The sequence below is a fragment of the Heterodontus francisci genome, chromosome 3 (genome assembly GCF_036365525.1).
Source record: "Heterodontus francisci isolate sHetFra1 chromosome 3, sHetFra1.hap1, whole genome shotgun sequence".
In the NCBI taxonomy this organism is placed as follows: Eukaryota; Metazoa; Chordata; class Chondrichthyes; order Heterodontiformes; family Heterodontidae; genus Heterodontus; species Heterodontus francisci.
Window position 1 is genome coordinate 110,254,867 of NC_090373.1, and position 15,832 is coordinate 110,270,698.

The following is a 15,832-nucleotide window of genomic DNA, read 5'->3' on the forward strand; positions in this document are numbered from 1 at the left end:
TTAACAACTGTTGCATCTTTTTCTAACAGAGATCTGAGTACACCTAGGATTCTGCTCGCTTAGTAATGTATGATTGTGTACATTTTTACAGGGAGTAGGAAAGGTTGGGTGTACTAATGACAATAATCCTGGGGTATCTGGTTTACTGTTGCATTCTTGCTTAGCCCCCTGAGTCCCTTCCACCTTATGTTTTGTGCTTTTGTACTTTTTTTGCAGAGCAATGCTATAGCTTTCTTCAGTATTCTTTTTTGCCCTAAAACAGATGATATAACCAATTGGAATAAAATGGCAACATAAAATACCATAATTTGAAGCTAAAATTGCAACAATTTCAACAGTTGGGACATACTTATTGCCTTGCGTGTTAATATTAACATATACTATTACAAAAGAAATCCACACTATTAGGTAAATAAGCATGCTGAATGTGGTAAACCGAGCCTCATTGTAGCTTCCTGGCAACTTTCTTCCTTTGAAAGCAAATATGAAGCACAAACATGCAATAATGGCTAGGTACCCTATCATTGCACCAAATGCAATGTAAGAGCCTTCATTACATCTTAGGAATATCTTCTTAACATCATAAATTTTCTCAGGGTGTGAACCTTGAAACACTTGCCAAAGTGTACAAATTATTACTTGGATTCCTGTTCCAACTGATGTAATAAGGATTGGCTTGTGCAAATGCACCAGCTTTCCATGGATGTTGGGTTTAAATTTAAAAGCCAAAATGATCCTAAAGGTTTTCAATAAAATACATGACATACAAAGTGTGAAACTTATACCAAAGGCAGGCTGCCTGATTTTGCATATCTGGTCTGTTGGTTCTGCAACAAAAAATCCAACACTGCCAAAGCTAAGAACCAATGAGATTAGAATTAGATAACAGAGTTTCCCGCCTGCAGCTTTTACAGCAGGTGTGTTCAAATTCTTTGTAAAGATTACTGTCATTGCAAAAACTATAAGCACTCCAAATGCACTGATTGCAATTAGTGTAATAGCAAAGCTGTCTGTCCATTGAAGAATCTCGATGGTTTTGTCAATGCATTTTACACTGTTCTCATGGGACCATTGTTCCTTTGGGCATTTGTGACACTCAGCTGTATCTATAATGGATGATAAAAAAACATTTACAACAGTAAACCGGTGATTTTAAACTGTTTTAAGTTATCATTATACCACAATTCCATACACAACTTTAAAGAAGCCTTTATTTTACAGGATTTTTCACATTTTTAGTGGTAGAATCTCTAACTCTGGCTTCTGTATATTGCAGTGAAACAAGGAAATCCGCAAGTTGCACCCTCCTCCATAGGCTGCACAATTGAATTTTCACAGTAATCTCTGTAATGGTCTGACCTCGGGCTACTTACCTACTATTCTTGTACTAAAGATGGATGAAGACGTTAGGGCTTATTCAATCTGGTGTAACTAAGGTGTATAATGGTGTATTAAGTGATAATTACTGATGAACAACCTCACTGGCCCTGAACGATTAATTTTGCAATTGTGGAGTCTCATTCTCTCAGAAGAAAATTTATGCTGCTCAATTAAAAAAAACAAATTTGACTTTTTTTTTCTATTGTTCTCTTTTATGTCTCTTCCTGTACGATGATTTAAATGTAATTTGTATGTCCTGTTTTTTACTTCCTGCTTTGCAGTCTCTATGCCTCAGTGAGGATTCCTTGATTTGATTGGTTGAAGAGTTTCTCTGCTGCTTTCCTTATTCACAGATCCCCTGTAGAGGGTGCCACACTGGATCAGTCACTCAATTACTAGAAATCTCCATTGACAAGCTCTTGAAAAGTCTATGGGCAACTGTACGTGAGGTGAATGGCAAAAGCCACTCACAGCAAAATCCAGGCCACAGTATTCTAGAAGAGGCTTGACCAAGACCTTATCCAGAAGTAGAATAATACTGTTTCTGTTCTAATTATCATGGCAATATATCCTAGCACCCTATTTGTTTTTGCAATAGCCTCGTGGCAGTGGTAATGGACCTTAATTGACTCATGCAGTAATACACCCAGGTCTTTCTCTTGCTCAACAGTCTTGAGCATCATGCCCTGTAGGATGCACACATACTTGTGGTGGTTTCTATCAAAATGAATAATGCTATATTTATCTATATAAAAGTCATCTGCCAGACACAAGCCCATTTCCACATTGCCTTCAGATTTTTAATGAGTGGAGAGATATAAAATGTTCACAAGACAACTATTTGTATCAATAAAAGGTATATTTATATAATGCTTTATCATGTCCCTCAGAAAGATCTCTAAGCCTTTCACATAGAATTAATTTTAAAAGTGCAGCGATTTCTATGTGGATAAATAACAGCAAAAGCAGAAGTTCATTTGCTGGAACCAAGAAACATGTTATCCTCACAGCAAGGAGCCCTGGACAATTTTCTATGCCCTAATCCAGGGCCGTAGAGGTTAACTAGCATCCTGACTGAGGCCATCTAAATTAGCACAAACCAGAGATAGAATTTGGGAGTTGGTCTGTCTGGTTCAGCAACCAACTAGATCAATGTGGTAAGTCTGGATTTTGCTTAAGATAACATACAAGAATAACAGGTGAGTAAGAGTCATAGAAAGTGATAAGGGACTTCGGTCTTGAATTAGCCTTTTACCAGTTTTAATGGTCAGAATCAACCTTTTCTATTCCATTTAGTATTTTGTATATCTCTAGAAGATACCCTCTCATTCACCTTCTGTCAAAGCTTAACTTTTCATGACAATTTCTCCCGACTAGGATTTGTGATCTTTGTCTCCACTGCTTCCAGGGATTGAATGTTTTCCTTGTGCATTGGTGATGATAACCAAGTGCAATATTTAAAGTGCAGTCTGACCATAGAAGCAATTATGGAAATTTTGCATAGTTTTAGTTCAACTATTGTATTTTACAACAATGGTGATATTTTCTTAGCCATGCTATGCAGTTTTTATGTGCTTTCCCCATCTAGCTTTTTGTTGACCTGGTATCCTGTGAAGACAGTTCCCCACAGTAATTGTCAAACAGGTGTGGAAATTCCTGCAAATACAGTTTTAAGATTAGTTTTTCTTTGTCACCCCAAGGCTTAGTTTCACCAATTCTCTTCTTGCTGGACTTTGTAGCTCCACTCTACTAAATGTCAGGCCATGCAGAACTCTGTGGTCCATGCATATCCTGCACAAAATCGTGCATACCCATCCCTCCTGTCCTTACTGACCTTCATTGTTTCCCAGGGCATTTATTGCACAATCCTTCTGTTTTCACAAGCCACCATGCCCACGCTCTCTAAAATTCTCTTCTTAAACTTCTTCACCTTTCTACCTCTTCCTCTTTATCAATAACCTACTCAATACTCCTCTCTCTGACCACAGGGGTGAATTTCTGCAGGGGTTCTCCCACTTGATTGCTGTAACAGTGTTTACCCATTTTTCTTTTCAGGGTTTACATGTTTCTTCTGCTAAAGCTGTGGCAGAGAAGTGGGAGGAGCCCTGCAGAAAGGCTTTTCTCTTACTTCTAACTTAGTGTCCACTGTTTGACCTTCAAATTTCCTTCAGACATTTCATTATGTGAACAGCACTATATAAAGGTCAGTAGCTGTTGTTCTCAATGTTCACATAAAATACGGAAACATTTACCATTCTGTGAAGAAAAATGATTCCTTTCACAGGGTACACACTCATAACAGCACACGGGAACACCAGGCTTCTTCCTTTCTCCAGCTTTACACATCTTTGAGCAGTTAGAAAATACATTCTGTGGAAAACAGACCAAGTACACATTAAAATTGATATCCAGCAAACATTAATGTAGGCCATATTTGCAAGAATGTTTAATCTTTTTTAAGTTTTTAATACGGGGACATGCCTCATGACCCAATTTTCTCCTTAATGCAATCCTACTGGTGGCAGGATAAAGGTACTGAAAAATCCTATAAATAATACTAACAAATATGTCTTGGAGTTGGGTTCTGTATATGTATGGAAAGAAAACTGAAAAGAGAAAATGAAATAAATGTCAAAATAGATATCTAAAACACAACAAGGATTATTTTGTCTATAGGGTAGCACATAGGAAGAACTGTGGTACAAGAAAGTGGCACAGAAGAGGTCGGAGTAAGATGTGTATCAACATTATTTGTGATTTGAAATTTGGTATATCTTTGAATCAAACTCCTTCCGACTTTGCTCTATGCAATTTATCAGATAAATTTGTAGCTTTATTCATGTGGCTGGTGTTAAAACAAAGGATGAGAGGCAATGGGCTTTCTTGAACTCAAAGGTTCTACTTGTATTAACTGTGGCTCAGTTGGTAGCCCTCTGGGCACTGAGCCAGAAGGTTGGGGTGTAAGTCCCAATCAAGGCATAACACTCCAGTGGAGTGCTGTGCTGCCTTTTGGATGTGATGTTAAATTGTCTGCTCTATTAGGTGAATGTAAACGATCAAATTTTGAAGAATAGTCGAGGAGTTATCCCCTGTGTCCTATCCAATATTTATCCCTCAATCAACATCATAAAAAGTTTATCTAGTCATTACCACATTGATTTTTGTTGGAGTTTGATGTGTGCAAATTGGCTGCTGCATTTCCTCCATTACTACAGTGACTGCTGCAAAAATAATTCACTGTCTGTGAAGCACTTAGGGATGTCATGAAAGGTGCTATTCTGCAGTCAATTTGAATTTATTTCACCGCATGTTACAAGGAAATAACATATGTTAAATATGCTATCAAACAATATATACAAAGCAATTTCCTTGGGTGTTTATTTTGCTCTTGCTGCATCACTTTTAATTAATCAAAATGCTGAGTAAAGGACATGCACCAAAAGACACACCTTCAGGAGCACCAGGGGAGGAAATTGACAACAAAACAAGCAAGTAGAAGTTTGAAAAAGAATGAAGGACTGGGTGTTAGAATAAATAGGATAAGCAAAACTAGGCAGAAAAATAGATAAAATTAATTGCAAAAAATGAAAATAGAAAAGATAGTGGGAAAGAAGAGAGATTTGGAGGGGACCAGAGTAAGAAGAACTCAAGTGATTTTAAATTTTTTTTTACTTTTAACGATATTAAGTGTTCATTTTGGTTATGTAGGATGGATATTATAGTAGTAAACCTGCTACTGACAATTATTGTTGTAATATGAGTGTTTAATTTAATATCATGCTGTGTGACCCGAAATAAAGTTATCTGATCCCAGAGCACATTCATTTCCCAGGATATATGACAGTCTAAAGGTTAAAATGATGAAATGCCTAATTAGTGTAGATGTAAGGAGGTTATTGAACTGAGATTGTGATCACAAAACTAGTACATGAATACAAAATTAACAAGCCTCAAGCAAGGCTAAAGATTTAAAGCTTTTTTTTCTCACTGAGTAACAGAATCAATTCCAGAAAAAATAATTAAATGGTATAATGATTAACTTTCTAAAATAGGACTGGATACACAGAAGTCCAAATTCTCCATGCGACATGATTGTTCATGAATAGAGTCACAAAGGGCAGATCGTATGGTCTATGGTCTTGATTGCACAATGGTTATTCCATACCTTCTTAGCTTCTTGTGCTGTTAACAATGATGTCATGAACTAAGCATGCTGTATGTTATAGGAACCGGGGAAACCAGGAAAAGAGCGAGTGAGTGAGAGTTAATACCAAGGAAATATCTCTGCTGCTGACTTGAGATCTTCTTATCCCCTCAAATACCCAACAATTATTAACAAGTTAATCTGGTAATGTTGCATGGTGAAGTTTGATAAGGCTTAAAGAAATAGGGCTATCCTTCATTCTTACACATCTTAAGATTGTAACTTTTATTATAAGACAGTACAAATTTGCAGTTTAGATTTGGATCTGAAACATTTTGAGTGGAACAGCATGCTGGAATAAATTGGGATGATTGTATCAGGGTATGTCACCTGGCTGTTGCGTAACTAATAATATTATTAAAATATTTTCTTCAAAATTCCATTGGTGGTTACATCTGAGAAAATGCCAGAGATAAAAATATTAAATATATGCATTCCCAACATAAGCATTTTCTGAAACTCAAGCTTTTGTAGTTGTAAGGTATTAAATCTCTTTATTTTATCCCCAGTCAGTCACTCTGGCCTCAAAGCATCTAGGGGTCAAGGGCTGGGTGTTTTGCTTTGTTTTGCAGCTCCCTACAGTAGGTCAGCCAGTATCTTCCCAGCAGAGCAAAGGATCCAAGCCTCCACCATCACTTATTGCTGTTGTGTTGATATTACAGCATGTTCTCCCACTGGACATTCTCCAAATTTGGATGCTTTTAAGTTGCACTTACTGACTGGCACTCGTTGAAATGTTTTGCTTGCTGTCTGCATTGATTATAGGCACTCTTCACCCAGATTTATGCCTTATGTGCCTTACTAAAAATAATATTTTTATTTACTGCATTGGAATATCAAAGTCATACCAATATCACATTTTTTTTCCAATAGCACCTTTTGTAGTTAAGGGATATTGCAATCAAAAGTTTATGAATTCTACAGCTGTGATCATGGAACTATGGACACTCCTCACTTCTAACATCAGCAGCCTAAGGTGGGGAAAATCAAATTTCTTAGTGTCCTTAATGGCGCCAGTGTATGTGATTTATAGTCCACTAGCACCCTCTGTTGGTTGAAATAGTATCACTGCAGTGAGCAGCTGTTGAGTGTAAAATAAATGGTGGGAAATATTATAGAATTAAGTTTGAGGAAGTGATCCTGAGTATACACATCTACAACCATTACAATATGCAATTATATATCGCCTTTAACATAGGGAAATGTCCTAAGACTACTGTGCAGTGTCATTAGACAAGAATTGACACAGAATCATAAGGAGGAATCGTGAGGTGGTGGCGTAGTCATATTGTCACTGGACGAGAAACCCAGAGACCCAGGGTATTGCTCTGGGGATATGGGTTTGAATCCCACCACAGTAGAAGGTGGAACTTGAATTCAATTAATAACTCTGGAATTAAAACCTAGTTTAATGATGGCCATGAAAACATTGTCGATTGTTGTAAAAACCCATCTGGTTTGCTAATGTCCTCCAGGGAAGGAAATCTGCCATCCTTACCTGGTCTGGCCTACATGTGACTCCAGACCCACAACAATGTGGTTGATGCTTACATGCCCTCTGAAATGGCCTAGCAAGCCACTCAGTTGTATCTAACTGCTACGAAGTCAATAAAAAAGAATGAAACCGGACGGACCACCCGGCATCCACCTCGGCACCGGAAATGACAACAGCAAACCTCGACCTTGCAAAGTCCTCCTTACGAATATCTGGGGGCTTGTGCCAAAGTTGGGAGAGCTGTCCCACAGACTAGTCAAGCAATAGCTTGACATAGTCCTACTCACGGAATCATACCTTACAGACAATGTCTCAGACACTGCCATCACCATCCCCGGGTATGTCCTGTCTCACTGGCAGGCCAGACCCAGCAGAGGTGGCAGCACAGTGGTATACAGTAGGAAGGGGGTTTGCCTGGGAGTCCTCAACATCACCTCCGAACCCCATGAAGTCTCATGGCATCAGGTCAAACATGGGCAAGGAAACCTCCTGCTGATTACCACCTACTGCCCTCCCACAGCTGATGAGTCAGTACTCCTCCATGTTGAACACCACTTGGAGAAAGCACTGAGGGTGGCAAGGGCACCGAATGTACTCTCGGTGCTGGACTTCAATGTCCATCACCAAGAGTGGCTCGGTAGCACCACTACTGACCAAGCTGGCTGAGTCCCAAAGGACATAGCTGCTAGATTGGGTCTGCGACAGGTGGTGAGGGAACCAAAAAGAGGGAAAAACATACTTGTCCTCACCAATCTGCCTGCTGCAGATGCATCTGTCCATGACAATATTGGTAGGAGTGACCAGTGCACAGTCCTTGTGCAGACGAAGACCCGCCTTCACATTGAGAAAACCCTCCTTCGTGTTGTGCGGTACTACCACCGTGCTAAATGGGATAGATTTCGAACAGATCTAGCAATGCAAATCTGGGCATCCATGAGGCGCTGTGGACCGTCAACAGCAGCAGAATTGTACTCAACCACAATCTGTAACCTTGTGGCCCGGCATATCCCTCACTCTATCATTAGCATCAAGCTAGGAGACCAACCCTGGTTCAATGAAGAGTGCAGGAGGGCATGCCAGGAACAGCACCAGGCATATCTCAAAATGAGATGTCAACCTGGTGAAGCTACCACACAGGAATATTTGCATGCCAATCTGCACAAACAGCATGCAATAGACAGAGCTAAGCGATCCCATAACCAACGGATCAGATCTAAGCTCTGCAGTCCTGCCAGATTCTCCGTGAATGGTGGTGGACAATTAAACAACGAACTGGAGGAGGTGGCTCCATGAATATCTCCATCCTCAATGATGGGGAGCCCAGCCTATCAGTGCAACAGGTAAGGCTGAGGCATTTGCAACAATCTTCAGCCAGAAATGCCGAGTTGATGATCCATCTCGGCCTCCTCCTGAAGTCCCCAGCATCACAGATGCCAGACCTCGGCCAATTCGATTCACTCCACGTGATATCAAGAAATGACTGAAGGTACTGGATACTGCAAAGGCTATGGGCCCTAACAATATTCCGACAATAGTACTGAAGGCCTGTACTCCAGAACTTGCCACACCCCTAGCCAAGCTGTTCCAGTACAGCTGCAACACTTTCATCTATCAGGCAATGTGGAAAATTGCCCAGGTTTGTCCTGTACACAAAAAGCAGGACCAGTCCAACCCGACCAATTACCGCCCCATCAGCCTACTCTCAATCATCAGTAAAGTGATGGAAGGTGTCATTGACAGTGCTGTCAAGCGATACTTGCTCAGCAATAACCTGCTCGGTGATATTCAGTTTGGGTTCTGCCTGGGCCACTCAGCTCCTGACATCATTACAGCCTTGGTTCAAACATGGACAAAAGTGCTGAACTCAAGAGGTGAGGTGAGAGTGACCGCCTTTGACATCAAGGCAGCATTTGACCGAGTATTTCATCAAGGAGCCCGAGCAAAACTGAAGTCAATGGGAATCAGGAGAAAACTCTCTGCTGGTGAAGTCATACCTAGCACAAAGGAAGATGGTTGTGGTTGTTGGAGGTCAATCATCTGAGCTCCAGGACATCACAGCAGGAGTTCCTCAGGGTACTGTCCTAGGCCCAACCATCTTCAGCTGCTTCAACAATGACCTTCCTTCAATCATAAGGTCAGAAGTGGGGATGTTCGCTGATGATTGCACAATGTTCAGCACCATTCGCAACTCCTCAAATACTGAAGCAGTCCGTGTAGAAATGCAACAAGACCAGGACAATATTCAGGCTTGGGCTGATAAGTGGCAAGTAACATTCGTGCCACACAAGTGCCAGGCAATGACCATCTCCAACAAGAGAGAATCTAACCATTTCTCCTTGAGATTCAATCTGAATCACCCACTGTCAACATCCTGGGGGCTACCATTGACCAGAAACTGAACTGGAGTAGCCATATAAATACCGTGGCTACAAGAGCAGGTCAGAGGCTAGGAATCCTGAGGTGAGTAACTCACCTCCTGTCTCCCCAAAGCCTGTCCACCATCTACGACACATGCCAGTAATGTGATGGAATACTCTCCACTTGCCTGGATGGGTGCAGCTCCAACAACACTCAAGAAGCTCGACACCATCCAGGACAAAGCAGCCCGCTTGAAAGTCACCCCATCTACAAACATTCACTCCCTCCACCACCGACGCATGGTCGCAGCAGTGTGTGCCATCTACAAGATGCACTGCAACAATGCACCAAGGCTCCTTAGACAGCACCTTCCAAACCCGCGACCTCTACCTACTAGAAGGACAAGGACAACAAATGCATGAGAACACCACCATCTGCAAGTTCCCCTCCAAGTCACACACCATCCTGACTTGGAACTATATCGCGTTCCTTCACTGTCGCTGGGTCAAAATCCTGGAACTCCCTTCCTAACAGAGTGTGGGTGTACCTACCTCACATGCACTGCAGCAGTTCAAGAAGGCAGCTCACACCACCTTCTCAAGGGCAATTAGAGATGGGCAATAAATGCTGGTCTAGCCAGCGGCGCCCACATCCCAAGAATGAATTTTTAAAAAATGAATGAAAGCTTGGTCAAAGATGTGGGTTTAAGGAGGGTTGTAAAAAGGTGAGGGACATGGAGGGACTTAGGGATTTAGGGAGGGAATTTCAGAGTGTGGGACCTAGATGGCTGAAGGAACAACTACCAATAGTGGGTTGAAGAGAGCAGGGCTGCCAGTGTCAAAGGAACAGAGGGCTGGATTTTATGGTGGGCATTGGGGAACCCGTCCACCAGCTGAAAAGTCAGTGGCGGTCCTGTCTTCGCCAGGCCTGGGGATCCAGACCAAATTTTACGGTCCCAAGGCCCTTAATTAATCTTGGGTGGGACTTTCACCTCATTGAGGCAGGAAATCCTGCCTACTGGAGCTGCCAGCCAATCAGCGGGCCGGCAGCTCTTAGTCCCAGCAGTGCCATTGGAAATGGTGGCCACTGCTGGGACTACACCCAGCTGCAGGAGGAAGATGACAGATGGCCCCGGAAACGAGGTTAGTTTTTAGGGCGTCGCCGGGGGCAATTGTTCGGGCCCCAGCGAGGCAAGGGGGATTGGTTAGGGGGCCCCTGGGTTGGGGGGGGGGGTATGGAGTGCGTGTTGTGCGTTAGGGGTGGTTGGGGCCTCAGGGGCGACCCTCCGTGGGGCACAGGGTGCCTGCTCAGGAGGGTTCCCCCCCCACCCCAGTCCGCCTGAAGTCTGCCTCGTTTTATCAGGCAGCTTTTCTGGGCCCTCAGCTGTCCGCCAGCCAAACGTGAAATACCCGTGACGGCAGGCGGAGGCCCTTAAGTGGCCAATTAACTGCCACTTAAGGGCCTCGATTGGCCTGAGGTGGGCTGGTCGTTTCTCACCGCTGCCACCCTGTGTAAATTGGCAGCGGTGGCGGAAGCAGGTCAGGAAGGGCCCCCCCCAGCCGCCCACTCCATTTTACAACCCCCGCCACAAGCCTGCTCTTTTGAGGGGCATAAAATTCCAGCCTGAGAGTTCTGGGTCAGGGTGGTTGAAGGGCTCTGAGGTTTCCGAGATATGAAAGGGAGAAGCAAAGAAGAAATTTAAACACAATGTTGAGAATGTTTTGTGAATGTTTGGGGACTGGGAGCTAATGTAGTCCAGCAAGGACAGAAGTAATGGGAGAGTGCGTGCTGTCAGATAGGATACAAGCAGCAGAGTTTTGGACAAGCTGAAATTTACTGATCATGGAGGATGGAAAGATGGCCAGGAAAGCATTGGAATAGTTTAATCTGGAAGTAACAAAGGCTTGGATGAGGATTTCAGCGGCAGATGAGCTGAGGCATGGATGGAAGCAGATGATGGAATGTACATGGAAGAGGGCGGGCTTTGTGATGGAGAGGATTTGGGGTCCTAAACTCAGCTCAGGATCAAATAGCCCATGGTAATTGCGAATGTTCTGGTTCAGCCTCTGACAGTGGCTGGTGAGCGGGTAGAATCAGTGGCAAGGGTTCAGAATTTATAATGTCATTTCAGTCTTCCTAATGTTTAACTGAAGGAAATTGTAGCTCATTCAAAACTGGATGTTAGAAAAACAGTTTGACAGCACAGAGGCAGTGGAGAGATGAAGAGAGATGGCAGAGAGGTAGATCTGGGTGTCATCAATGTACAGGTGGAAACTGACCTCATGACTTTGAATGATGTCACCAAATGACGGCATGTAGATGGTAGACAAATAAAGATCCTTGGGGGATATCAGAGGTAACGTTGCAGAGGTGGGAACTGAAGCCAATGCTGGAGATGCTCTAACTACAATTAGATAGGTAAGAATGGAACTAAGCGAGAGTAGCTCCATTGAGAGGACAATGGAAGAAACAGGTTGAAGGGGAATGCTGTGGTCAACCATGTCAAAGTCTTTAGAAAGGTTGAAGAAAGATCATGCATCATAGCCACAACCACAGAGGATGTAATTTATGAATTTGATTAGGTTCATTTCAGTGTTGTATTGGGGCAGAAAACTTACCACGGAGACTTAAACAAGGAGTTTTGGGGATGATGAGCATGGATTTGGAAAGCAACAACATGGTCAAGTACTTTGAAGAGGAAAGGGATGATGGAGATGTGATAATAAATTGCAAACACAGTGGGTATGAGGGTGTTTTTGTTTTAGAAGTGAATGATGATGGCCACTTTGGAAGGCAAGGGAAAGTACCTGACAAGAGGAGAAACACAATGTCAGCTAACATAGGGGCCAGGAAAAGTTGAGTAGTCATCAGTTTAGTGGCAATGAGTCAAGGGAGCAGGAGGTGGGTCTTATGGACAAGATAAGCTCGAAGAGGACATGAGAGAAGATAAGAGAGAAACTTGGGATAGACATGTGTTCAAGGTGAGGGCAGGGGGCATTCTGGAGAATGTTTGGCTTGAAGATCAAGGGAAGAGTGGAAGCAGTAGAAGCAGCTAAATGGATGGTATATGTTTTTCTGACAAAGACGTCCATGAACTCCTCATATTGTTGTTGGAGGTGAGGGTGGAGAGGATGAGGAAAAGGAGTTTAAGAAGACAGTTGACAATGGAGAAAAGAAGCCAGGGTTATCTTTGTTCTGCAGAATGATCCTGGAGTTGTGAGTAGTTTTTGGCAAATGAGAGCAAAACTCAATAGTACATGATGTTGTCCAGATCTGGTGATGGATGGCTAAATCAGTTGTGTGGTAGTCTGTTGTTATGAAAGTGCTTCTAAATTTTTTGTTAAGTATATGTTTTGAGGACTTATATTTAAATTGTGAATATGGATTCATTGGAAGGCTGAAGATTTCATAGAATCTGGACTTTGCTATGCTGTTGACAGTTCATTGAAAGGACACTGAGATGTTGTTTAAAAACAGCCTTGCTGGAAATTATGTGCTTTAAGCAATAAACAACAGAAATCTTGGTGAGCTGGGGAAGATGATTATAGAGAAGTGACAGGTTAAGATTTGTAGGGGTCAGGAGGCTTGACTCTTGAGATATTGATTTTGGTTTCGCTTTGTTGGGGTGTGAACTGTTTTGAAGAGAGTTGGGGAAAAAAAACAGCCAAGAAAGCCACCACCTTCAGCTCACCCTCTTCTATATCTTTGAGAACCTCCTGAGAATCACGTGTAAGAAATAGAGAAACTGATGCTGCATTCCTCCTGAAAAGCCTGCCAGAAACACCTGATGTCGCATTTCTCCTAGAAAGCCTGCTAAACTGATCCTCAACGTCGCCTGAAAGAACAGCTGTAGAAAAATCCCAGTCACAGCCGTTTACAAGTGTTTGGGTCATCAGATCAAAAAGGGACAACTGACAACTTTCCATACCTTCTCTCTTTTTTTCTTTAAGAATTAGCAAGTATTTGGCCAAAGTATTCTTTTTTGTTATTTTTTTGTAACAGACCTCTACAGAGAGAATTTCTGTATTTTTTCCAGTGTGTGTGAGTTTGTGTGTGGAAAATTTAAAAAAGGGAATTTTCATATTTCAATCTGTGTGTTAATGCTTTGCTTCATTACTGGTTGTCTTGCTTTATAATAAACAAATAATTTTGTTGTTTATTAAAGAATCCTGGTTGGTGTATTTTGTTCTGGGATAAAGGGTAGGGTATATGATTGACTGCATCGGTATCTGGGTAAACATTTAAAAAAATATATATTGTGACCTGTGGAGAAGTGGAACTAGAAAAGACAATGCACTCCTCCCAACTCGGTTGTAACACTGTAATTGATTAGGAAATGTGTTAAGTTATGCAAAGTTGAATCATATCCTGGCACACATGCTTTTATTCCTATAAATGTGTTCTAATAGGAGCTATAACTTAATGGATAATTGCTACACTTGGAGAAAATAATTGCAGGGCTTATCGAGCAACATAAATTTACCTGGATGGCATTCTGGAACCTGTGGTCACTGATGAATATTTTTTTGTTGATCAGTCTATATTCACCAACGACATTAAACTCTGCACTTCCATTGATCATCTTCCAGTTTAATAAATCATAACCATACGTGGAATCTCCTGCCTCGTTAAATTTAAATTCACCATTTCCTTCAACAAAGCTAATATTCTTTAGCTCTTTTAATAGCTGCAAATGAACATGACACATACTTCAAAAAAACATTGTGTACATTAGAAGTTCTAATTATACTAAGCTTCACTGATTACATTAATTTACATGTTAATTTCAGTGCTAGGATATTCATTTATGTTCTAAGAACATATTTGTGGTGAAAACAGTATGAATGTTGATTTAAATTTTAAATAAAGGAAGAACAAATAGGAGTTTTACTTAATATCACAGACTTTAAGGCACTTGCTTAACCTGATATGACATCATTACAGCAATTTGTGATTTAACTATTAAAATCAGATTACTAAATCAAGGGTGAATATTTTGATCCTTTAGAATTCAGCTTTGAAATGAGCAAACTTCAAGAGTTTAGTAAGTTGGAAGCAGAAAGTACCAGCAATGGCACTGACTTTTGGAGACTCAGTCAAACAACCAGGGTTCTAACACAAGGCCTGATTTTAACAGTATGGGAATTGTGTGGGTGGGAAGCCCCCACGATGTTGGCAGTGTGAGACTTGAGCCATCTTGACTGCTAGTTTTCATTAATAGCTGAATGGCGAGCTGCCCTCCTGATTGCATGCAGCCCATGCAATTTCCTGTGCTTTCCAAGACTACTCAAAGTGAGGGTGCACCTCGAGCCAAGGTTGTATCGCCAGCTTGCATTTTCCAGTCAACAACTGAAGAACTTAGTTGAAGAATGGCTCCCTGCTTTCCTGAAGGATCCCTGGAAATCCTAGTCAGAGCTAGGAGAGAGGCACTCCACCCAGCACCCACAGAAGCATCCCCAAGGTCACTGTCAATGCCAGCAGTATCATCCCTAGCATATGGGTTTAAAGTAGAAAGAAGTTTAACTACCTCACAGGAGCAGCAAGAATGAGTGAACCTCTTCATATCTCACTTCTCTTATACCATCTGCCAACACAGCTCTCAACCCCTTTCCGCCATTCGAAACTATTACCTTCCCTTCATCACATTCTTTAACATACAATCACAAAGCCACACTAAAACACCTCTCTGTCATGCCAAACATTCACCTCTTACTCTCCTCTCATCACACCATACAGTAACATCAGTCCTCTCTCATATACTGCCTGGTGCACAAGTACTCATCAATTGGCTGCCATGCAGAATCTAGCCTCCACAGTGGAGAGAATGGTCAATTAAATGGATCGGGGCTTTGAAATGGTCTGTCATCTTCTGAAATCTGCTTTCCTGGAGATCACTGGAAATGATGAGCCCCAGACCCAAGGGAGTTTTTTTATTTGTTCATGAGATGCGGGTGTTCATGGCTAGGCCAGCATATATTGCCCATCCCTAATTGCCCTTGAGAAGGTGGTGGTGAGCCACCATCTTGAACCGCTGCAGTCCATATGGGGTAGGTACACCCACAATGTTGTTAGGAAGGGAGTTCCAGCATTTTGACCCAGCGACAGTGAAGGACTGGTGATATAGTTCCAAGTCAGGATGTTGTATGGCTTGGTGGGGAACTTGGTGGTGTTCCCATGCATCTGCTGCCCTTGTCCATCTAGGTGGTAGTGGTCGCAGGATTGGAAGATGTTGTCTAAGGAGCCTTGATGCGTGCTGCAATATATCTTGTAGATGGTACACACTGCTGCCACTATGCGTCATTGCTGGTGGAGGGAGTGAATGTTTGTGGATGGGGTACCAATCAAGCAGGCAGCATTGTCCTGGATGGTGTCGAGCTTCTTGAGTGTTGTTGGAG

General features: G+C 42.1%; 1 protein-coding gene across 1 annotated transcript in view; it reads right to left on the reverse strand.

Annotated features, from left to right (window-relative positions):
* Positions 1–15,832, reverse strand: part of LOC137367132 (G-protein coupled receptor family C group 6 member A-like) — a 48,599-nt gene continuing 32,767 nt past the window's right edge. The window contains exons 5-7 of the mRNA XM_068028571.1: positions 13,921–14,124; positions 3,633–3,750; positions 1–1,106 (exon numbers count right to left, since the gene is read on the reverse strand). Of these exons, the coding sequence (XP_067884672.1) occupies positions 1–1,106; positions 3,633–3,750; positions 13,921–14,124 (1,428 nt within the window). The remainder of the gene's footprint in view (positions 1,107–3,632; positions 3,751–13,920; positions 14,125–15,832) is intronic.